Genomic DNA, 25,377 nt, shown 5'->3' with positions numbered 1-25,377 from the left:
AGGATCGTCTAAAAACATCACAAGACCACCAAGATTTCGCCGCCAAGAATTCCAACTACAGGAATATACACTACATGTGTCACAGCTTAAGTTTTCTTTGTCGATGGGTTTCTGAGAATTATTCTAAAAGGATTGAAAGAATAGCATCTGTGCATCAGGCAGGCGATCCCCTGCTGTGAAAAACCATTAGACTTAATCCGATGCAGAGGACTCGTTCCAAACACTCTTTCCCCTTTTCCAAATTCCAACAACTGTCATTCGTCTAAGTTTTGTATGGGTCGCACCGTCCGTGTTGGCGACGCCTTGTTCCGGGTTCATTGAGTTGGCGTCCGCACCTCGAAGTTAGAAAGATGTTTCGCATAAGTTTGTGCCGAAATGTCGGGGTCCATTGCGGGACTGAAAAGGAAAAGAGTTGTTTTGTCAATTGCTACGAAACTGCAAATTGTTGAATGTGCCGAAAAGGGAAAGTCAATTGCTAAGCTTTCATCGGAATTTAACATTGGAAATCAAACAGTGCGTGATATTGTTCGGAAGATAGATGAACTCTACAAGTTCATAACTTCATCTGATACATTTAAAGGGATGAGTTCGCACAAGACAACAAAGGGTTTAAAATTTGACGATCTGCATAGAGCTGTGTTCGAATGGTTCAAGCAAAAATGCGCTGAGGGATGTCCTGTATCCGGGCCATTGCTGCTCGAAAAAACGAAATGGTTTCACTGTGAGATGAAGATTCCTGAACCATTTGCTGTGTCTCAAGGATGGCTGCAGTGTTTCAAATCTCGCCACGGAATTAGACAGTTGGATGACCAAGGTGAGAAACTAAGCGGTGATTCTGATGCTGCCGCTCTCTATGTAACAGAATTTAAACAACTTGTCAAGGCTTATGATCTTACACCTGACCAACTTTATAATACTGAAAAGACTGGTTTGTACTGGAAGGCTTTGCCGTCAAAACGCTCCTATCAAAAGAAGAAAAGTCTACTCCAGGTCACAAGTCCAGTAAGGAACGCTAACGCTAGTGGTTCGCACAAATTGAAACTCTTATGCATTGGAAAGTCTAAGAATCCACGATCATTTAAGGGAACACAAATGCGCAATTTTCCTGTCCTTTTCTACAATCTGACCAAAGCATGGATGAACAGAGATATTTTTAAAGATTGTTTTTTTAAACATCTTGTTCCTGCTGTTCGAGACCATCTACACTCCAATAATTTGCCACAAAGAGCTTTGTTACTGTTGGACACCACACCTTCCCATCCTAGCGAAAATGTCCTGATAACAAGCGATGACCAGATTTTCGTCGCATATCTTCCTCCAAATGTGACGTTGCTTAAGCAACCTATGGATCAGGACGTCTTAGAAGCATTCGTGCGTCATTACAGGCAATCTTTACTCCTTTCAGTCTTGGAAGAAGACGGAGATCTCTGTGAGGTTTACAAGAAATGGACAATTAAGACTCGGGTTTTCTTATGTTCAGAGAGTTGGGATGACATACTGAACTTAACCTTTCGAAAGTCATGACGAAAATTGTTACCTGATGTGATGGATAGTGTTAAAAACGCCAATGACCGTGAAAGCCAAGAAATAACACTTGCAAAATTCAAAATGTAAATGGATTTAAAGACGGCGACAGAGAAAACCTTGAAGAATGGCTACTCCCTGATAATGATCAGTCTGGATATCAAGTGAAAGATGACAACACCATTGCTGTGGAAGCGAAGTCAAGTGCAGAATTGCTGGAAGAAAGCAACAATGATGTGGTTGAAGACGAACCTTCAGAAAAGAAAGTTTCGCTTGCAGAAGCGCTAGATTGTGCTGAAAAATTGCTAGACTTTATTGAGCAGGAAGCGGATTTTAGTGACATCCTAACACTTCACAAACTCTGCACGTCAATAAAATTAAAGCGCTGCAAGAACACAAAGCAGCGTCTCCTGTCTGATTTTTGTCAAGAAAACTTCATAAACAACACAAGAAAAGTAAGAATTTAACTGTACAGCACCTATTCTAGCATTGGAATTTGTATAATTATTTTTGATTATCCACATGACGGGTGCCGGTCGTTAAACCGGATAATTGAGGTTGTGTACTGTAGATTGATATCTATGAACAGTTGATTAGATTTGTGGTTGTTTGTACAGTATTTATTTGTGCATCATACAGTATAAAATCTGGTAAGAACAAGTACTGCATAATTAAAATAATCCATATTTATAATTATTTTATAGTTAGGAATGTCTGACTGGTACACCATAAAAAAAAATATATATTTGTTTTATACATTTACTATCAGTCTATCTATCGCTCATCAGGTGTACACGCCTTTTCTTTCTTTCCTTTATGGGGATCGAACCTCAGATATCCGCACCTGAGGCGAAGCTTCTGACGTTGCACCACAGCGGCTAGTTCGCTTACTTGACAAGTTGAAGGAGAGAGAGGTTAGGAGCACGCACTGATACTATGCATTGCCGCGCCCACCACACGACAAACCAACTCATGATCCAGATTTGAACCCTAGTTCAGCCATGCAACGGGTGATACATCAGCACCACAGTAGTTCAGATGGAGTGGAACATTGTGAGGTTTTTTGTGGTGGCTGGAGTGCCAATTCTGCCACCAACCTTCAAGTTTTTCTCTGTAGGTTGGAGGGCCTACATGCAGGAATGATGCAGATTAATGGACGGAGCAATTGCAGGTTAAGGGCCTTGCTCAAGGGCCCAACAGAGCAGATTCCCTTTTGGCAATTTACGGGATTTGAACCGGCAACCTTCCGATTGCCAGTGCAGATCCGCAGCCTCAGAGCCACCACTCCACTCTAAAGTTGAATATTTGAGTATTATATCCATAGGCCTGATCACAGTCTTATTATTTGGTCGGTTACCTACCAGGTAAAGCTTGTAGTTGGTAGGCCAGTCAGCAAACATCTGATACACTCTCTCTCAGTTGCGAGAAGCAGATCATAGACATGTTATATGGTACATACTAAATAGCACAAAGAGTATGTTACACTTGTTTCACCCTAATTGGGGCCCACCAGGAAGAAAAAAAAAGTCTGACTTGGCAGTCACAGTGAGGTGTTATACAGGCACATTTCTTTTGGCATAAAGGAGCACCAGTAGCATTATGACACTTTTGCTAAATAATTTGTTCGTTGACAGTACTCGGTGTTAGTGTTTCAGAGAGAAGATGCGCAGTATTGTTCATAATGACACTCAGTTTTGTTTTAATTCCCTCCTTTGCTACTACCTCTAGTTGCTCCAGTGACCCATAACTGAGCCTGCCCTTTGAATTAACTTGTTAATTTGATGGGCTGACATTCAAATTGAGCATCAGATACGTGATTTAAGTGACTTTGAACGTGGCATGGCTGTTGGTGCTGGAAGAAATTGATGATCTACTGAGATTTTCATGCTCAACCATTTCTAGGGTTTACAGAGGATGGTCAGAAAAAGAACATATCCAGTGAGTGGCAATTCTTGGGGGGGGAGTGCCTTGTTGATGCCAGAGATCAGAGGAAAATGGCCAAACTGGTTCAAGCTGATAGAAAGGCAACAGTAACTCAAATAACTACTTGTTACAGTAGAGATATGCAGAATAGCATCTCTGAACACAAAACACAGCAAACCTTGAAGCTCAAATCATCTCAAATTGGTTTCTTGAACATAGCATTGAGTTCACTGTACTTCACTGTTCAACGGCCTCCACAGTCACCAGATATCAGTCCAGTGGAGTACTTTTGGGATGTGGTGGAATGGGAGATTTGCATCATGGATCTGCAGCAACTGGGTGATATTATCCTGACCAGTGTGGACAAAAATCCCTGTGGAGTGTTTTCAGCACCTTGTTGAAACTATGACACAAGGAATTATGGTAGTTCTGAAGCAAAAGGGGGTCCAACCCAGTACGAGCAAGGAGTATCTAATAAAGTGGCTGGTGAGTGTTTGGGAAGAAACAACAAAACCCAGATAACGCTTTGGGAATCCACCCCATTTACTTGAAAAAATGGCAAAAACAAGACATTTCAGAATAGTCTTAACAGTCCAAAATAGTTACCGTAGATGCCGTTATATAAGCCGAAAATTTTGTCCTAGATTTTTGGCTTGGAGTTTGGGGGTCGGTTTATACAACGAGCATCGTTTCAGATTCAAGATTTCCAGCACAATGCCGGTTTTGCCGATGAATACGGAAGTAAATAATGACGAAACCACAGAGCCATCTTTCAGATGAAGAAGTAACTTTGCATGCCGGTACTTTAAATTAAATAAAGAATTTATTCAAAAAAGTGTTTTAGTTGTTAATTTATTATAAATTTTATTAATAAAATCATCGGGAAGTTTAAAATGAAATTTTTTGTTTTGATTTACGATCAACATCTTGCGTTACGAAACGGATGCGGTCACGTGTATCCGCTTGCGCGATTGTAATCAAACAACTCGAGAGCGTTAGTAGCGTCAGTCGGAGCCCAGATACATGTGTTTGTGGATGTAATTTCCGTCATTGCAGTGATTTACCTATATATATAATTCATTAAGACCATGCAAGCAAGACACATAATTGCTAAGGAAGGAAGAGAAGGTAAAAGTAAGCGATCGCAATTGAAACGAAGATGGACATTGTGTGGAAATATCTCCTCCCTTACTGCAGCCCAAAGATGTCAAATTAAATGGTGAGTACAGTATGAAACTGTTTCTAGAATAGAATGCCTTTTATTGTCACTATACGCATCTACAATGAGATTAAAAGCAGCTCCTTCAGTGCAGAAAAAAGTTCTGTATAGGGCTTGTATGGTTGTTTTTTAGCTTTAGCATAACGCCGGATATACGGCCCCGCTTCTGCTTTCTTTCCCTCCTCCGTCTGTGTTGTCTCCTAGACCCGACAACAATCCACGGAGAGCCCGCTGGTCTCGCTATGTTGTCTGGGATGTTGTGCGTGTGATGAAAAACACTCGAAACAGATGTCTGGCTCTGGACACCGATGTCTATAAGGTTCTGAATGGTGTAGCGGATGTTCGCCAAACCGATCGTGCACAAACAAGGACAAAAAAAAAGTACAAAAACAACAAAAAAGTGCACTGAAAAGGAGAGCCCTGAGCCGCTGCGACCATGCGTGCCGCCATGCTCCTAGCTTAATCGAAGTAGGCTAGGCACTTTTTATAACTTTTTAGTTAGTACATTAGAAAAATTATTGGTGTTTTGGTAAATTATGCACATTATATTATATATCAAAAATGACGGCAGTCTCAAATTCTTGCCGATAAAAATTATAAATATACCCGAAGAGACACTTTTAAGGAAATTTAGAAAATTTTGCTTGGAGAAGGGGGTCGGCTTAAATACCGGTCATCGGCAAATACATGTAATTTAGTAGGTAGAGAAGGGGTTCGGCTAATATACCGGGTCGGCCTGTATTCCGGGATCTACGGTAACTGAATGAAGTAGGATGATTTGCCCACTTTGTAGTGGTTTTGCAGGATGGGGCGTGTTTTGAGAACTGTAACCAGAAGTGAGATGTGGCAGGTTTTCCTTCTGAGGGTCTGTAGAGGAATGGGAGAATCTGTTACTGCACATTGCCACCCTCTGATTCAGTGTATCAGTACAATAATTTAAGCCCATTGATAGTGTGTGACTATGTACAATGAATGAATATATACTGTTTAGAGAGAGAGAGAGAGTGTGTGTGTGTTTGTGTTTTGATCAGCAAGTATTTGGGTAATACTTAATCCAATCTTTAACAGGGAATTCAAGAAAAAGGTATTTAAATTTGCTTCAGTGAGGAAAATTCCCATGTTAAGTTTTCCTCTAAAGAAATAATAATGTATAAGGACTGTTAAATAACCAAGTAAGCAGTTACTTCATGACATTTTAACCATCCATTTTTCTCCAAAGTTTGGTAATCATTCAACAGCCTACAGGTATTTTCTACATAAATTATATAAATGATAGGTATTGTTTAGCAGAAATTAATATTTTTATGTGGTGAATCAAATGAAATTTACAAATTCTCAACATTTAGAAAATTTTAAGGTCAAGATGGTAACTTCACACATCCATTAACTATTATAAGTACAGTTGTGAAATCTTGAAATTCTGTCCTTGCAGTTCTGCTCATGATAGAGATCATTTACTAGATGGATGGCGCATAGAGTGTGTGTAGAGGTTGGGGGTACAACAAGGTTGAGTACAATTTTAACACTAGAATTACCAGAACCTACGAAAAAACTCGTAATTCCGTCCCACCTTAAATCGCTTCTTAAAATCGTTCACAGCTCTCCACCAGCGTCTTTTGTCATCTAAATGTGCTGATAAAAATCAGGCTGCAAGCAGCCGGCTATTCCATCCCCCCACCGACTTAGAACGTGCACAAACTTCTCTCAGCTCATGCCTTGATTGAGTATCTGGGAGTGAAGTGGAGTTTTAGAGTGGAAATAATAGATCATTATTTGGAATACACGCATTTCACGTGTGTTCTGTTTCTACAGTGATCCATGTAAACACATTTTTAAAACAGAAACATTTTTCGTTTTGTAGTAGTAAATTACAAAATGTAAGCATAAACTATATAATGTATGAAGCCTGAAGTCCAAATATCAAACACTTTCACAAAAGGTACAAATATAACAGAACAAGTGCGCTTTTATTTAAAAATATAACTGCAGAAAAAAGCCACCTTAGCATGCTATATTGACACATACTTACTACAGCTGCTATGGTAGCGTAATGGTATCAGCCGCTGACTAATATCCAAAAGGTCTTGAGTTCGATCCCACATGGTTCAGTTTTGAGAAGTAAACTGCTCTTATTCTTACTATTTTAGAATAAAAACATGCATTTGATTTCAGTGTGTAACAGCCAGTGTAATTTATGATACTTGTAAAGGTTAGTTTTTTTTTTTTTTTTATTCACTTTTCATTCTCTTAGTCATGTTCAGGATTCTTCCCTACCCCCCATCTGAGAATGCTGTTTTCACATAAAGATGCGCTGTAGCTCTGCAGCGTACTTGTGACTGCATTCTCGTACCAATGCTTGTGAACTGAAGTGCCTGTGTGCACTTTTCGTGGCATTACACGTCTATTTTTTTGAGCATGCCCGTGTTGCTCAAACACTGGAACATATGTTGGTGTACAAGAATAAAAAACAAGTGCACTTTTATTCTAGACTATAAGTGAAGAAAAAATAAAGCAAGTTACAGTAGGCGGTTGATACGACTGCTTGCGTGGTGCAATGCTAAGAACTGCAGATTTCCGATCCGTGCTATATAAAATCATCACATTCAAATATTAACAATTTCCACACACCCTTCCTACATTCACGACATGTGTACTTGTTGCAGTGTGCACATCTCTCTGTGCTATGGTTCCTATTACACTGAATGAGCACCTGACACTGTACTTTCTTCCCTATATAAATAACATTTGAGTATAGCGCGTCTCCAAATAAATCACATTCGAGTTATAAGCATCTTTATGTGAAAACAGCATTGTCAGATTTGGGGGGGAGGGATCGTGAACGCGACTGAGAGAATTGAACTGAATAAAAAAAAAAAAAATTAAATCAAATGTATGTTTTTATTCTAAAATAGTTAAGTACATGCAATATTATTTGAAAATGAACAGCGTCAGATCGGGTTTGAATACACGCTGACGCTGTTACAGAAGGAGTCAGCTTATTCAGTGCAGCAGTTTCAACGCACAGTACATGCAATATTATTTGAAAACGAACAGCGTCAGATCGGGAGCATATTCAAACCCGATCTAACGCTAATCGTTTTCAAATAATATTGCATTAGTGCAATGATGTTTTTACATATATTGTCTCTTTCATTCATCTTGCGGTTTGTAATCAGTGACCACGTGTTTTTTCCCCGATCTTGCCAGTTCGCACATGTTGCTGTATGGTGCTGTTTCTTTTGTACTCCAGGACATGCAGAGGACAGAATAGTACAGAGCAGCAAGTTCAGCGCTATATGCAATCAGATAGACAAACGGGCAGAGAAGGCACTAGATATATAAATAAACAGGGAAGGCACTGTATAATAGATATATAAAAAACAGCTAAGGGGATAGATAGGTAGGAAGGAAAGGCACTATATGATAGGCAGACAGGGAAGCTCCTATATAATAATAAAATTACTGTTATTACTATGTAGATAGACAGGGAGTTCAGCGTCGCAGCGTGTATTCAAACCCGATCTGACGCTGTTCGTTTTCAAATAATATTGCATGTACTTAACTATTTTAGAATAAAAACATACATTTGATTTCAGTCTTTTTTTTTTTTTTTTATTCAGTTCCATTCTCTCAGTCGCGTTCACGATTCCCCAAAATCTGACAATGCTGTTTTCACATAAAGATGCGCTATAACTCAAATGTGATTTATTTGGAGACGCGCTATACTCGAATGTTATTTATATAGGGAAGAAGGTACAATGTCAGGTGCTCATTCAGTGTAATAGGAACCATAGCACAGAGAGATGTGTACACTGCAACAAGTACACATGTCGTGAATGTAGGAAGGGTGTGTGGAAATTGTTAATATTTGAATGTGATGATTTTTTATAGCACGGATCGAAATCAGCAGTTCTTAGCATTGCACCATGCAAGCTGTCGATCAACCGCCTACTGTAACTTGCTTTATTTTTCTTCACTTATAGTCTAGAATAAAAGTGCACTTGTTTTTATTCTTGTACACCAACATATGTTCCAGTGTTTGAGCGACACGGGCATGCTCAAAAAAATAGATGTGTAATGCCACGAAAAGTGCACACAGGCACTTCAGTTCACAAGCATTGGTACGAGAATGCAGTCACAAGTACGCTGCAGAGCTACAGCGCATCTTTATGTGAAAACAGCATTCTCAGATGGGGGGTAGGGAAGAATCCTGAACATGACTAAGAGAATGAAAAGTGAATAAAAAAAAACTAACCTTTACAAGTATCATAAATTACACTGGCTGTTACACACTGAAATCAAATGCATGTTTTTATTCTAAAATAGTAAGAATAACAGCAATTTACTTCTCAAAACTGAACCATGTGGGATCGAACTCATGACCTTTTGGATATTAGTCAGCGGCTGATACCATTACGCTTCCATAGCAGCTGTAGTAAGTATGTGTCAATATAGCATGCTAAGGTGGCTTTTTTCTGCAGTTATATTTTTAAATAAAAGCATACTTGTTCTGTTATATTTGTACCTTTTGTGAAAGTGTTTGATATTTGGACTTCAGGCTTCATACATTATATAGTTTATGCTTACATTTTGTAATTTACTACTACAATATGAAAAACGTTTCTGTTTTAAAAATGTGTTTACACAGATTACTGTAGAAACGGAACACACGTGAAATGCGTGTATTCCAAATAATGATCTATTATTTCCACTCTAAAACTCCACTTCACTCCCAGATAATCAATCAAGGCGTGAGCTGAGAGAAGTTTGCGCACGTTCTAAGTCGGTGGGAGGATGGAATAGCGGGCTGCTTGCAGCCTGATTTTTATCAGCATATTTAGATGACAAAAGACGCTGGTGGAGAGCTGTGAACGATTTTAAGAAGCGATTTAAGGTGGGACGGAATTACGAGTTTTTTCGTAGGCTCTGATAATTCTAGTGTTAATGGCTGTATTTTTCTCTCAGTAGAGTAGAAAAGTGGAGTAAAACGACTGTGGAGAATTATTAAATATTGATTTTTAGGATCGGTGCTCTGCAGTTTGTGTTTTTTTTTTTTGTCCCCAGTAGAGAAAATGTTTTATGAAATCCTGATGGAGATGATCAAAACACCTTACATTAGTAATGAACTAATGTTTTCTGGCAGGCCCTCACCATGCCAGGAAATTACATTCCTTGTATTAGTTATTAAACTGAATTTTACATTCTCCCTGAAATTCTGTCTTCAACTCCTAAAAGCAGAACTTCCAAAAATATACAAATATAATGTATTCACTTTTTTAAACCTTTTTGTTACTACTTCTCTACATGTTTAACCATCTGCTAAGGACTATGAGCCATTGGTTTACACATGCATATTTTTTATTCTGTGTTACATGATATTTTTACTGTAGCCTTCATATCCATTATCATGAAGGTGAAAAGGGCTAACGATTAGCTGAATAAGATTAAAACTCGTACACTATGGACTTGCACAATTTTAGGTATTTTTCTTTCTTGTTACACACAGTTTGCTTGGGCATCCAAAGTAGTAAGACTGTATTACTATTTGTTTTTCAAAACGTATGCAATCATCATCATACTGTTGCAAATGAAATGTGGACATGGTCCACTTCATATTTTAAGGTTTTTCAGTGGAAGATTTCACTAGTTTGTGGAAGCCAAGTAGCTGGGATCAAAATTTGGTGTATATTCTTGTCAGTCATTTTGGAGACAAGAGTGTGTAGTGATGTTTATAGATACATGGTTTTCTCTTGAATTCATAAACAAATAAAACATCTGTTGTTTAAATAGGTGCTCAAAATGCTACACCCACAATATTTTTTACACTATAATCTTGTTTTTGGATTTTGTATTGTTGCAAATTTGTTGTACTGCTGTTTTTAAATTGTAATTGTGAACAGTGCGGCTCTGCATAGTGCAAGGGGTTGTAAATTTGGTAATTGGGGAGAAAGTTTTTGTAGTAGGGAATAATTTATTTTAAAAATGTATTACTTGGGATTTCACAAAAAAAAGCAAAAGCCCCTAACGATTTATGCAGATGAAGCATATGTAGCAAACACGACTGCTGTCCTTTGCCTAGGTGGCCTAAATATTTAAGTATATTTGTCCAACAAGTCAAGTTGTGGATCAAAGAGAGTATTCATTACAGCTGGCACCATTGTAAACCCATTGATTTACTATGCTGTTTTCCTTCCTAGTAAAAAGAAAGCTGTTCCTGAGAGAGACTTGAGTTCTGGACTTTTTATAATGGCTGAAGGATGCATAACACTGATTTAGAGGGAATTAGAATATGTAGAAATTCAAATTTATCAAGTGTTGCAAAGTTGATAGTATGAGAAAGCATCTTATTAACCCCCCCATATCTCACCATGCAAGTTGGCATCAGCATGCAGATATAACAGTGTTACTGCTTTTTTTCATTAATATATGTTTACTTCCCTGGCACTGTCCTTGTATATTGCACACATTATGCTACTGTAGCTACTGTCAAGCTTTTCTGTAGCTGTCTGCTACTCTGCCAGTAGAAGTTTTCTGGAACAGTACAGTAATACATTCATATGCAGGCACTGTAACGCTAAAAATAGGCCATTATTGTTAAACAGACTGGGGTTTTTAAAAATATAATATATACTTATTGTGAGATTTACATACTGTGAATATGAATACTGTGTAAATAAATACTCATTTACAAATCATTGTTTATACTGGTGACATAGCAATGTTTGCTTGAGAAGAAATAGGAGTTGCTTTTTTTTTTTTTTCCCCATTAGTTCTTGGCTTCCTATACTTAGTCTAGGGAAACTGGTTCATAGAATGTGTCGGTGAAGGTGATGCATGCACTTACGCCTAGTTTTATGCGCCGGGGGTTGGGGACAACACAGGATGCTGAATGGTTATCAGAATGACACCATGTCTCCTTATATGTAACAATACATTTGTTTGTGTGGTACTGTATTTAACAAGTTTTAGGGCATGGATCAACCTGTCCTGGCCATGGTGCAACTCTGATAAATACCTCACCTGAGCCCATGTTGTCATCCAAAATAAACTTTTTGAATTAAGAGTAACTACCAATATGAGCCAGCACATTTTTGTCAAGCAAGCACCATATCAGTTTTGAACCATATACCTCTTCTATTGATGGGCAGTGTCTTTTTTTTTTTTTTTTTTTTTGGATGATTAACAGTTCATACTGGTTGCATATCAGCAGTTAATTTAACAGATGATTCAAGCCACTACATCTTCCATTCAGTGGATCACCTGCTATTTGCTCTTGCTGTGAACCAAGACTTGCATGTCTCTTTACTGTTCATCACACTCCTGATTCATGAAAAAAAGCAGACTGAAGCCCTATAGTTGAACACTGTACTACTCTCCCGAAACTTCTAAATCTGTTGTAATATCAAACTTGAAGCCTACATTAAATTTCTCTATCTCAGTGTTATTTGTTAACGAAGGATACATATCTTATGTTACAGTAGCAATTGGCAGAGATTTACTATATATGTTTTAATTTTATTTTGTAGTGCTTTATAATTCAAAGGTATTTTTAATTTTTCAAAACCATTTTATTTGAAGCTTATATATGTCCATTGATATTTTGTAGCTGTTTGACAGACTGAGAGAGGAGCAGCCATGTTTTAAGGAGAAGATCATGCCTGTCAGCAGTGATTTGACACAATCTGAACTGGGCTTAAGCAGAGAAGATCAAGAACAATTAGGGGAGCATATAAACATTGTCTTCCACTGTGCAGCTACTGTGAGATTCAATGAACCACTCAAGTAAGTAACTTTTGTAACTGTCTTCAATTGACCTACTTTAGAGTTAACAACAGTCTGTAAGACTTTATTGTTGCTCTGATAGCACAGGTCATTCTTATAATATTACAGCTATAAAAAGATCACTAAACAAGTTTTTGTCAGGTCTGGACAGAGTCCAAGAAAAACTGATTTAATATCTTTAAAACCATGGTGCACTAGCACCAAAAAAAACAGCATGACAGATCAGCATGCTCAGCTCTACTGTTAATTAGATTTGAATCTCGGGTAATGCTAATAACCAGCACTGTTGAGGTGGAAGGACTGTGTTTAGATGATGACCATGGCCTAGCTTCTGTGTGCCGTATCGGGGTTGGACTTGATGTGAGCATTATTTTGCAATATTAGTGCAAATGGAATAAAAGAACCTCTCATGGAAGATTGTCTGATTGTTCTAATCTAGACGAGAACTGGCCATTCAGCCCAACAAAGCTCGCCAGTCCTGTCCATTTATTTCTTCCAAAAAAAACATCAAGGCAAGTTTTGAAAGTCCCAAAAGTCTTACTGTCTACCACACTACTTGATAGCTTATTGCAAGTGTCTTTCGTTCTTTGTGTAAAGAAAACTTCCTAATTGTGCGAAATTTACCCTTAACAAGTTTCTTGATGAACTCATTTTAAAATAGTCTCGATCCACTGTACTAATTCCCTTCATAATTTTAAACACATCAACCATGTCTCTTCTTACTCTTCTTTTGTTTAAACTGCATAGGCTCAGCTCTTTTAATCTTTCCTCATAATTCAACCATTGTAGCCCTGAAATCTCCAGTGCACAGTGACTTTCTAAAAATGTGTCAAGGGTATATATATATATGTACTCGCTAGCCTCCTTATGAACTTAAGGGTAAATATTATCTGGTCCTGGTGATTTGTTTGATTTCAGCCTATTTACTCTGAGTAGCACTTCTCCTTGTACAATTTCCAAATCCCTCAGTACCTCCTTAGTAGTCCTATTTACATCTTGGGGGTTACCCACTTTCTCCCTTGTGAGACTTCAGAGAAATATAAATTTAGGGCATCTGCAATTTCATTGTCTGTATCTTTTAATTCCCCTTTACTATTTCTGATGTACTTTACTTCCTCCTTGACTGTTCTTTTACTACTAAAATACTGAAAGAATCTCTTAGGGCAGGGGTGCCCAATGCGTTGATCGCAATCAACCGGTAGGTCACAAAGGTAGTGCAGGTAGATCGCGTTGCATTCAAAATAAAAAATGTTTGTCTATCATATCCTCCCTATGGCATTTGTCGCTTGATTTACATACAGGGTGGCCAGTCTGAGATCTCATTTCTTCTAACACACAGGTCATCCCGCGCACACGATCAAACACGTGAGCTACTGCAAAACTCCGGCTGTGATCTAGTTAGCCTTCCAATTTAATCGACTAAAGAAGGGATTAAAAAAAATATATTATTATTTGGGGAGTGTATGGGCTGGATGTGGAATTGGAAAAGGATTTTTTTTTCTCACAATGTCACAATCAAAGTATGTTTGTCTGATCTGTCAGTCTATCATTGCTATTCCAAAGAAGGAAAATGTGGAAAGGCACTTTCGAACTGTTCATAAAAACTATGAAACTGACTTCCTTCTGAAAGCGATCTGAGAAAGAGAAAGAAGAGGGAACTAAAATCGCAGTTAATCGGACAGCGCTCGTTTTTCACTTGGCTGAATTCAAAAGCAAAGGGAGACGCACCGAAGCATCGTTCCGGGTGATATTTGGGGAGCATCCAAAACTTCGCTTCAGAGCTGGAGACGCAATTTTCAATCTGCTCTGTAGCGTATGCGTGTGCGCAACTTGACAGCATACGCTACAGAGCAGATTGAAAATTGCCTGTCAGATTTTGACAGACGGTTTCAAAACTCAGCTTTACTTGAGCCAATTGCTACATTTAAGTGCTATCCATTTAAGGATGATGCTGAGGGTGATTCACTCGCATCAGAAATGGCAACACTGTTTCACCTAAAACTCATCTACAGTGGAGGATGAGATTTTGACACTACAGGATGACATTCAGCTGAAGTCTGGGGCTCTTGGACAGAGGTAACCTACCCAAACATGAGGAAATGTGCTACCTCCTTGACTGCATTTTTCGGCTGTACTTATTTATGCGATTCATCCTTTTCCCACATAAAGATTATTAAATCCAAATACTGTAATGACCATAAATGTATTTTTTGTTATTGTGCTATAAAGGTTATTCAGTTATGCAAGGTACAACAACATATATTTTATGTATAAAGTATACTCATATATATATATATATATATATATATATATCTATATATATATATATATATATATATATATATATATATATATATATATCTATATACAGTATATATATATATCTATATCTATATATCTCATTTTTAAAGTAGGTAGATCATTTCGACCTGGTCATTTTAAAAGTAGCTTGCAAACTGAAAAAGTGTTGCCACCCCTGTCTTAGGGTCTTCTTTTGCCTTATCTGCTATATTCCTCTCCAACTTTAGCCTCCCTGTTATCCTTCTGAATGGTTGCTCTAATGTTCTCATACACTCTACAATTAACTTTGCAGGGATTAGTCTTATATGCCTTTTATAAAACCATTTTTTTTCTTTTGCAGCTTCTTTTTTTAAATCTTTATTAATCCACCTTTTAATTCCAAATTTAGGTATGTATCTGTCCTGCATTACATGTAAAACATGTTAACACCTATTCCGTTGCTCCTCGACTGTCTCCACACTTAAAAGATTATCCCAGTGTATCCTCCTTAGACTTTCTAAGAAAAGTGATTTTGAACTCCTTACATGGACTTGCAATGCTAATAGTTGTGATTCTAAGATTATTTCTAATGATGGGAGATTATTAGTAACATTCTTGTTTGAGTATAATAGTCTATTGTCTTTATTTTAATGTTGTTTTAATGTGTTTTTCATTCAGGGATGCAGTGCAACTAAATGTTCTCGCCACACAGCAGCTTCTAGCTCTGGCTCACAGAATGAAAAGTCTTGAGGTGTTCATACATGTTTCAACTGCATATGCAAACTGCAATCGTAATCTTATTGAAGAAGTTGTTTACCCCCCTCCAGTGGACCATAAGAAGCTCATTGACTCTTTAGAGTAAGTTGTTTAGTGAATGTTTATTTATCTTTTTTGATTCTAAATAATTTTGTCAGTAGTATTCAGAGTATTGAAATAGTATGAGATCAAAAAGATAAGATCACAAAATGTAATATATAAATATATATCAAAGTTGACTTTTTTTGTTGTATTACTTTGAAAACTCTTAATTTCACAAAGCTTGGGAGCATTCTTAGCTTAATAGGAAGTGGTTTTGATTAACTTTACCTCTGGAAAGTGGACAAAATTTGTTTAGTAAGTGGCACACTAGTACAGCTAGTTGATTGAACCAGGCAAACTTGCCAAGGTCAAATTGACACCCAAATAATATAAAACCTAACCACGCTGAAAAAGATCACAGAGGAACATAGGTCATTTGTAGGGTAACCAATTATTTCACACTTCTAGTAGCATATTTTGATCAACAGCACAACATTCTCAAACACATTTAATCTAGTTCAGGCTCATTGTGGACTGGAACTTCTATGTTTTGCACATCCCATCCTGAAATTCTGCTCCAGCAAAGCTTTTGTTTAAAGAGCTAAAACAATGCATGTTATATATTAAGAAAATGCATAAAAGCAGCACAACACAAATATGATATTTACCAATTCAATTAAAGGATGCCATACCAAAGCTCAATATATTTAGTTTTATTAAAGATTAAGTTGTAATTTAAAAGGAAAACTTTTTTGTTTGTTTTGACATTATTTTATCTCTGTTCATCATTTCTCTTGTTCATGTGGAAAAAATGTGTATTCCTGAAGATGAAGTACAGTGTTAAAAGTGCACCTCCTCCTATCGCGCTTCATGTTTTTCTAGGTCTTCACCAAGGAACACCTAAATTAATCTGTTTTTACTTTTGTCTAAAGTTTATTTCTGAGATCCAAAGCAATATTTTTGGTTTTTAAAATCTGTTCATTCTGCGATGATTTTTCTTGATTATTACATATACAGTACTACATTTTGTATTCTAAATTAGGCTATTAATAGTAACTTTTAAACCCATGATGCAAAAGCATATGCCACCCAGAAGAACATTTTCAAAACAACAAAATTTCAATTGTAAACCTTTCAACTTCTTAGCCTTAAATAGCTTTGTTGTATTAACGTGTTTTTTACGAAGTGGAAGGGATTTATGGTTGATTTAACTTTCAGGACCATAAGTGAAAATTCTAATTTTCTTATCTGTGTCAGTCATGTTATATTTTAAGATTTTACTGTAAAAGTAGAAATATGACTCCTACAGAAAGCATTTTTTAATGTGGTAAAAAAAGTCATTTTTTTTTTTTTTTTAAGCTTAATTAGATTTAAACATCTAGTGAAGTCATACAATTTAGTTCACTTAGTTTTGACGACTAGAGTATATCTTCCATGAACTTGCTTCTCTTCAGAACAACAATTTACAATTTCTTCAATATCACATAATCGTTAGTACTGTATGCTGTTAATAAGTTAACCATAAGTACAATAAGACTGCAGCTGTGCCTGCTGAAATGAGTGTTGTAAATGAAAAAAGAATAGGTTTTCTGTGCCAACTTCATCTCATAGAAGACTGTCGTTTTATAGTAAAAGTTTGTACGTTTTGATAAAAACAAAAGATTTGTTACACAATGCAGTTTTGTTTATGGTAACATTCTTCTACTTTTGAAATGTCATTATCCCAAGAAAATAAACAATGCGCATAAATAATACGAATGTAATATATCTTTTGACACATAACAATGCAGTGCAAATTTCTGATAAGAAGCTTGCAGTCTAATGAAAGGGTTACACCAAAAGATTTGGATGATGTGAAAGAGCCCCCAGACATAGTAAGTATTCTGCTACTGATTGAACAGCTTACAATGGATATAGAGTTAATTATGACTTATGCTGTTACATCCCTAAGTCTATAGAGTAGCTAGCATCTAAATTGTGCTAGAATAAAACCGTGTATAGATGGCATCATAGCATGCTTATGTGATGTAATGCTTCATACATGAGGTTCTAGGGAGTAACAAACAAAAACCTTTGCTAAACATTGTGTAACAAATAGAAGAAAAAGAGTGCACACCAAAAGATCTGCCCCCTGTAATTTAAAATGAGGTGCATGATACTTGCAAGCATGCTTCTTGTGAACATGACAAAAGTCTAAAACATTGTTTGAAGCAGGAGTGCGCAATATGTATCATCTACGATAACATTTTAATTTTTGTTTTAACAAATGTGTGAGCGGAAATTGAGTATGTAACTCACTTTGCAAACAGCAATCAAAAACACACATTGAGGGTCATCATTTCAATGATTCATATAACCTAACAGGATAGACTACTGCATGTGCACAAAGTGAGCGCATAGGCGTACACGGTTCGCACACCACAAGTTAAGCTAGTGTAGCTGCCTAAAAATGAGTAAGCAAACCGTGCCACGGGATAACAACAGCCTCTAAGTCTACGTTGCTAGATTTAATTACAAGATGTGGATTATCCTCACTCAAATGGAGGTGGTTTGGCTTTGAAAACACTGATATTGCTCAAAAGACGACAATCTGCAAACTGTGTCAGAAATCAGTTGCCGTTAAAGACCGCTCAACAACTAACTTGTTTCACCATCTGCGAACTAACCACCACACAGTATATGAAGAATATAAATAGCTTAGGAGTCAGCTGTCCATGACAGGTCTAAATCACCCAAAATGCAAGTACAAAAACACACTCCATAAACGTCAGGGGAATCATTCTGCAAAAAACTGCCATATGACAAGAAAAACAACAGATGTTGGGACATAACAAACTCTGTCACCAATTCCATCGCAGAAGATGTGGTGCAAATTCATGCAATTGAGAGGGATGGTTTCAAACAGATTTCAAATACTTTAGAACCAAACTACACACTTCCTATTTGAAAATATTTCAATCAAACAGCTCTGCCTAAAGTGTATGATTCAGGTCGCCAAACTGTGATGCATATTCTGCAAATGGTTTCATATTTTGCCACAACAGATTTATGGTCATTCCTGTGTCTTTGTTTTGGACGTAGCCTTCATTTTGCCATTGGTGAGTAATTTGGGCTCCACTATAAAAAGCAGTTTAATTGAAATTAATCTAGTATGGATCCCCGTAAGTGTCAGGGGAAAAAAAAAAAAAAAAACCCTTTTGAACGAATTATGTAATTTATGTTTTGTTTTGTACTGTATGTTTTGTTTCGCAGAATGCCTTGTTTGGGGATCCTTGATTCCAAAGCACATTTTTTTCTCTTTCATTATTTAAAACACTCGCACAGATCCCCACCTCCTTGCACCACTCCATCCTGCCCATATGGATGCAGAAGTTGAAGTAGGTGATGGTACAACTGAGGGAGTGAAAAAGTAAGAAAAAAGTACTTTGGCAGCTCTTTGGGGAGGAAAAAACAGTAATTCAGAGCCAGTCTCTGAAAACTGCCATTGAGAAGAGATCAAGAGCTACTTGATGATACCTGAGGTGGACAATGATGTAAATCCACATGAGTGGTGGAAAACTTGGAATAAACTATTGATGCATTCCTACCTCAAGCAGCCCTTCTGAGAGGGCTTTCAGCTGAGGAGGAAATGTTGTACCATGTAATTGTGGTGCTACGCCGCTTGATGCTGTGGATAGAGTACTGTTTCTGTCACACAACTTGAAGTTTCCTCAGTAGAATTTTACGATTTTTATTTTTTCTGATATCTTTGTGCAGTATTGGACAGAACTTGAAGTTAGTAATTTGTATAGGTTTGAGTTTTTTTGTATATTTTTGCAATATATAACAATTTGTTTAGAAATACTGCATTTTTTTTTTCCCTGTGCAGTATTTAACCAGAACTTTGGATTTTTACACTATAGTAAAGTATGTTAAATTTTGTTTGTATGCTGCACAATTCACCTTACAGTAGAGTAGTTCATGATTATCCACACTGTAATGTTCATGCCCTATATTTCAGTTATGATTAGTATTTTATTCCAGTTGAATTCATATCTTTTTACAGTAAGGGTAAGTGTCTGTTTAAAATGCTCCCATTATAATAGTTTTGCTGGTCTTAGTGAAATATTTTGTGTAAATCCTGTAGGCCACATTGAAATGGTTTACTCATACTAGCACTGTTTAATCTCAGTAATATTCTGGTGATTGTAATGTTTTTATGTTGTTTTACTTCAGTCTTAAGTAAATAAGTAAGACTCATTTCCTTAACTGTATTTTCAATTAATCGTATTAGTAAGCTACATTTAATATCCTATTAACTAGACAAAGGTAGATCAGTAAGACTTTTACAAACATGTTTTTAAAGGATGCAAAATATCGTCTAATTATCGTTATCAAAGTCCCAGAAAATGTCGATATTAATTTTTTGCCAATATTCATTTCAAATTAGGGCTGTGTGATATGTCGAGCCTTAACTGTGTCATATTAGCATTCCCTACTAACTTACTGGAGATAGTTATTATATCTCTAGCTAACAAACAATTTACAATTAAAGATAGCTGATGTGACTATTGGTATACTAGCTAATACTTGCCAAATGTGTGTATGAATGTAGCAAGACTATTCTTGTATCCTCCTGAAAACTATTGATCCCAGTGTTTGGTTATTTTACTACCAAGTGCTTATCTATGCATTGTGTATGTTTAAAGTTTAACAATTCCACACCCTGGAAAGTTTAAACAATTTAACAGAGATACATTTGAAATGTACTCTGTCCATGGTTAGTTCTTGCTTTCTGCCTGATACTGCTGAGATTGTCTCTGAGATCAACAACTGTGGTTTAGACAAAGCTGGTACAGGTGATGACCTTATCGATAAATTAGCAAATGAAGTATTATGAAAAACTATTGCCAATTTTTTATTTATTTAACTGAGGAAAAGAGGAGTGGCATTAACCATAACATTCCTTATCACTACTGCAGCCAAATGTGTAATAATTTCTTGGTTTAATTCTTTGGCATGTGTACAAAGTAATAAAGTTCTGAATTTATAAAGCTACATTAGTGCCTCATCCATGTCTCCATGTATTTTCTCAACCCATGTATTGTACTAAGTCATGAAAGTTGAATCCCATTGCAGATACAATGAGTACATGCCTCAAAAAAATCTCTGGATGAGGCAGTTTTACTGTAGAGCACAAGTATGCACACATCCATGTGTCTCAAACATTGCCTATAAAGAGGTGAAAATCAACGTAAAATGTCATATTTTCCCTTGAGCCTTCTCCTAATGATCTGTACCTTGTAAAACTCCTCAAGGAGGCAACCAAGGGGCACCATAACTACCCTGCCAGACCAACTCGGCTGGTTCTTAACCCATCCAGGGAAGCCACAGTACTCACCTCCTCATGGAGAGGGAATCAAACAGCCCTTGCAAAGGAAACTCATTTTGACTGAGTATATTCACGGTCTTATTGTTTTTTGTCACTACACAATGCTCATGGCCATAGGTGAGGATGGAGATATCGACTAAGCAGTCAGTCAACAGCTTTGACTTAGTTCCCACTTTACCACCATTGTCCAGGACAACCTTCAAACTGTTGTTGCTGCCACAATTTATCAGTCTCCTGATCACCAGTACCCTCACTTATGAATTAGACCTTTTGTTGTTGGAACTTGTCCACTTGGAGTTGCTGCTTCCATACTTGATAGGAACATTCCCTTACTTTCCAGGATAGGGCCATAACTTCCAGCTTAGAGGTGGCGATTCTCATAGCAACAGCTTTGTACTCCGCTGTGTTCCAGTGTGCATTGGAGATTGCATTCTGATGAGACCACATTTGTAACCTCTGCAAAGAGCAAAGAAGGTAACACTTGTGTTGTCAGACTACAGAACCACTAAATTTTGTGGTTTTTCTTGCCTCTAAAATCGCATTACACTTGACCCTCACCCTTTGCCTTGTGGAATGTCAGCTAAGATGACTGCAGCACAGCTTTTTTGGGGTAAACTGATGAAGCTATGATGGTCCACTAGCCACAAAGCACTTTCTCAAGAAGATTTCTCCCAGCGTCTGTTGCTTCTGAGGTTTTCTTCTGAAGATAAAACTCTGTGACTTGACGTTTAAATAAGCTTACTATCTCCATTACGTGTCATGAAAGGTGACTAAAGGAAGTTAGGATCAGGATGGGCATCCAGTTTTAAAAAATTCTGCTCCAATACCCTGGAAAAAAATGAAAGTTACAAACAATAACCAGGATACAGCCTATAGTACTTTATGGTTGCCTCCGTGTATCTGTATCAAACATAAAATTGGGGGATACAACCAAACCACCATCGGGGGAAACCCAGTTTATGATGGTCCTGATGGGAAGTCTGGTTAGGTAGTAGGAAAGATTAAAGCAGATGATAAGAAAAGTGAAGGAGAGAATATGAAGTTTGTGACTTGGGAGTATAACAGGAAAGATGGATAAAGTGATGGAAGTGCTGAATAAGAGGAGAGTAGATATGTACTATGTATGTACTGTTGGCCACAGAAGAAGAAGGGGGAGACGTGTCCGGAGGCAGGAGGAGAGGAGGAAGGTAAAAAGAGTAGAGCTGAGGGTAGGAACTTTGAATGTTGGCAGTATGACTGGTAAGGGGAGAGAGTTGGCAAATATGATGGAGAGAAGGAAGGTTGATATATTGTGCATGCAAGAGACTAAATGTTAGGAGAGTACGGCCAGGTGGATCTGAGGTGGATTCAAATTGTTCTATCATGGTGTGGATAAGAGGAGAAATGGAGTAGGGGTTATTCTGAAGGAACAGCATGTAAAGAGTGTTTTGGAGGTGAAAAGAGTGTTCAACAGTGATGATTATGAAGCTGGAAATTGGAGGTGTGATGATTAATATTGTTAGTGTATATGCCCTGCAAGTTGGGTGTGCAATGGATGAGAGAGAAGATTTTTGGAGTTAGTTGGATGAAGTGATGAACAGTATACCCAAGGGACAGAAAGTGGTGATTGGAGCAGATTTCAGTGGACATGTTTGTGAATGGAACAGAGGGGACAAGAAGGTGATGGATAGGTATGGCGTCAAGGAGAGGAATGAAGAAGGTCAGAGGGTAGTGGATTTTGCCAAAAGGATGGACATGGCTGTGGTGAATGCGTATTTTAAGAAGAGGGAGGAACATAGAGTTATATACAAGAGTGGAGAAAGATGCACACAGGTAGATTACATCGCATGCAGAAGAGTCAATCTGAAGGATATTGAAGATTACAAAGTGGTGGCATGGGAAATTGTAGTTAAGCAGCATAGGATGGTGGTCTGTAGGTAGACGTTGAAGATGAAGAAGAGGAAGAGAGTATGGGCAGAGCCAAAGGTCAAATTTTGGAAGTTGAAAAAGGAAGACTGCAAGGTTGAGTTTAGGGAGAAGGTGAGACGGGCACTAGGTGTTAGTGAAAAGTTATAAGACCGTTGGGAAACTACAGCAGATGTAGTAGGGGTGACAGCAAGAAGGGTGCTTGGTGTGACAACTGGACAGAGGAAGGAGGAAAAGGAAACCTGGTGGTGGAATGGGGAAGTACAGGAGAGTATACATAGGAAGAGAATGGCAAAGAAGAAGTGGGATAGTCGGAGAGATACAGAAAGTAGACAAGAGTACAAGGTGAAGAGAGAGGTGGAAAAGGCTAAAGAAAAGGCGTATGATGTGCTGTATGAGAGGTTAGCCACTAAGGAGGGAGAAAAGGACCTGTACTAATTGGCTAGACAGAGGGAGCGAGCTGGGAAAGATGTGCAGCAGGTTAGGGTGATAAAAGGATAAAGATGGAAACGTACTCTCAAGCGAGAAGAATGTGTTGAACAGATGGAAAGAGTACTTTGAGTGGCTGATGATTGAAGAGAACGAGAGAGAGAAAAGGTTGGATGATGCGGAGATAGTGAATCAGGAAGTGCAACGGATTAGCAAGGAGGAAGTGAGGACAGCTAAGAAGATGAAGAATGGTAAAGCCGTTGGTCCAGTGATCTGTAGCGATAGTAGGGAATAGGTTGAGGAGACCCTAGAGAGGTGGAGATATGCTCTAGAGAGGAGAGGAATGAAGGTCAGTAGCAACAAGACAGAATACATGTGTGTAAATGAGAGGAAGGTCAGTGGAATGGTGAGGATGCAAAGGAGTAGAGTTGGCGAAGGTGGATGAGTTGAAATACTTTGGATCAACAGTACAGAGTAATGGGGATTGTGGAAGAGAGGTGAAAAAGAAAGTATAGGCAGGGTAGAATGGGTGGAGAAGAGTGTCAGGAGTAATTTGTGACAGACGGATATCAGCAAGAGTGAAAGGGAAGGTCTGTAGGATGGTATATTGTATGAGTTGGAGACAGAGCTGGAGGAGCAGAGCTAAAGATGCTAAGACTTGCATTGGATGTGACAAGGATGGATAAGATTAGACATGAGTACATTAGAGGGTCAGCTCAAGTTGGACGGTTGGGACACACAGAGAGGTGAGGTTGCATTGGTTTGGACAGGTGCATCGGAGAGATGCTGAGTATATTGGAAGAAGGATGCTAAGGATAGAGTTGCCACGCAAGAGAAAAAGAGGAAGGCTTAAGAGAAAGTTTATGGATGTGGTGAGAGAGGACATGCAGGTGATGGGTGTAACAGAACAAGATGCAGAAGACCGAAAGATATGGAAGAGCGTAATCCGCTGTGGTGACCCCTAATGGGAGCAGCCGAAAGAAGATGTGTGCTGTGTATAGCAGGCAAGGTGCTGCTGGAATTTACACTGTCTGAGATGCTGATCTGGATTAAATTAATTACTATTTTATTATGTTATGGAACCATTAGTAACTTTAGCAAAAGAAACTAACTACTCCTGGTTTTCATTTTCTAGGTGGATGGATGACAAGTTAATTAATGAAATTACACCAAAGCTCATTGGCGATAGACCCAACACCTATACTTACACAAAAGCTTTGGCAGAGCATGTTGTCCAGCAGGAATGTGGAAACCTAAATGTTGCCATTATAAGGCCTTCCATTGTTGGGGCAAGTTGGAAGGAACCATTTCCTGTGAGTTGCATATTTTAATTCTGACAGGGAAAGTTTTGCAGGTATTTTATGTTATAAAAGAGCTTAAAATGTCTAGAATTCTTCAGCTGTTTACAGGTGTTTTTATTCTTCTACTTATTACTGGTAAGATGATGGTTTACCAAGGGAAAAGTCAAATATGAGGAAATTGTTAATTAAAGAATTGCATTTTACATAAGCACAATTTATTTAAGTAATGAGAGTAATGTCTTATTTTTCTTCATATAATTTTAAAGACAGAATTATAGGATCAATGAAAGTGCTAGGCTAATTTGCATTGTTCTATGGCTCAAGATAAACAACTTTCTTTGAGCAGTTGAATGATTAGTGTTTTACTGTTTATTCTCTTGTTTCTGTTGCACAAAACTGTTCAACAAACTGAAATAATTTAATTTGTATAAGAGATTATTAAAACTGCTGTGTATTAGAAATTAATCACTGAGTTATTTCTTCTTTATAGAAAAATAATTATGCTTGAAGGAAATGCACAAAATTTTGCTTTATATGTAATTAATTCTGATTGAAACCTTTAATCATGCAATTTATTGCAATATTGCAGTTTTTTACTCAAATAGCAGTCCCTGAATATATGCATGTTTGTTTGTGTCCTATGCATTACCAACAACAGTCTTTTAAAATTAATTCCACTTTATTTTTATTCTTGTATATGCAGGGCTGGATTGATAATTTTAATGGACCCAGTGGAATCTTCATTGCTGTGAGTTTTTTGTCACGTTTGTTAATTTTATACTATGACTTCTGCTATGCAGTATAATAGGCAGATTTGGTTCCAAAATGTGTTAAATGTATGGTAA

General features: G+C 37.6%; 1 protein-coding gene across 3 annotated transcripts in view; it reads left to right on the top strand.

Moving 5' to 3' along the window:
• The window catches only part of far1 (fatty acyl CoA reductase 1), a 113,008-nt gene that overhangs the window by 47,997 nt on the left and 39,634 nt on the right, over positions 1-25,377 (top strand). For all 3 annotated transcript variants that reach the window (XM_039749888.1, XM_039749878.1, XM_039749883.1), the window contains exons 3-6: positions 12,273-12,448; positions 15,407-15,586; positions 24,367-24,544; positions 25,236-25,280. In XM_039749888.1, the coding sequence (XP_039605822.1) occupies positions 12,273-12,448; positions 15,407-15,586; positions 24,367-24,544; positions 25,236-25,280 (579 nt within the window). The remainder of the gene's footprint in view (positions 1-12,272; positions 12,449-15,406; positions 15,587-24,366; positions 24,545-25,235; positions 25,281-25,377) is intronic.

Source organism: Polypterus senegalus, chromosome 1 (assembly GCF_016835505.1).
Source record: "Polypterus senegalus isolate Bchr_013 chromosome 1, ASM1683550v1, whole genome shotgun sequence".
NCBI lineage: Eukaryota > Metazoa > Chordata > Cladistia > Polypteriformes > Polypteridae > Polypterus > Polypterus senegalus.
Note: the sequence above shows the minus strand (reverse complement) of the source record. Positions and strands in the feature narration are given on the sequence as shown.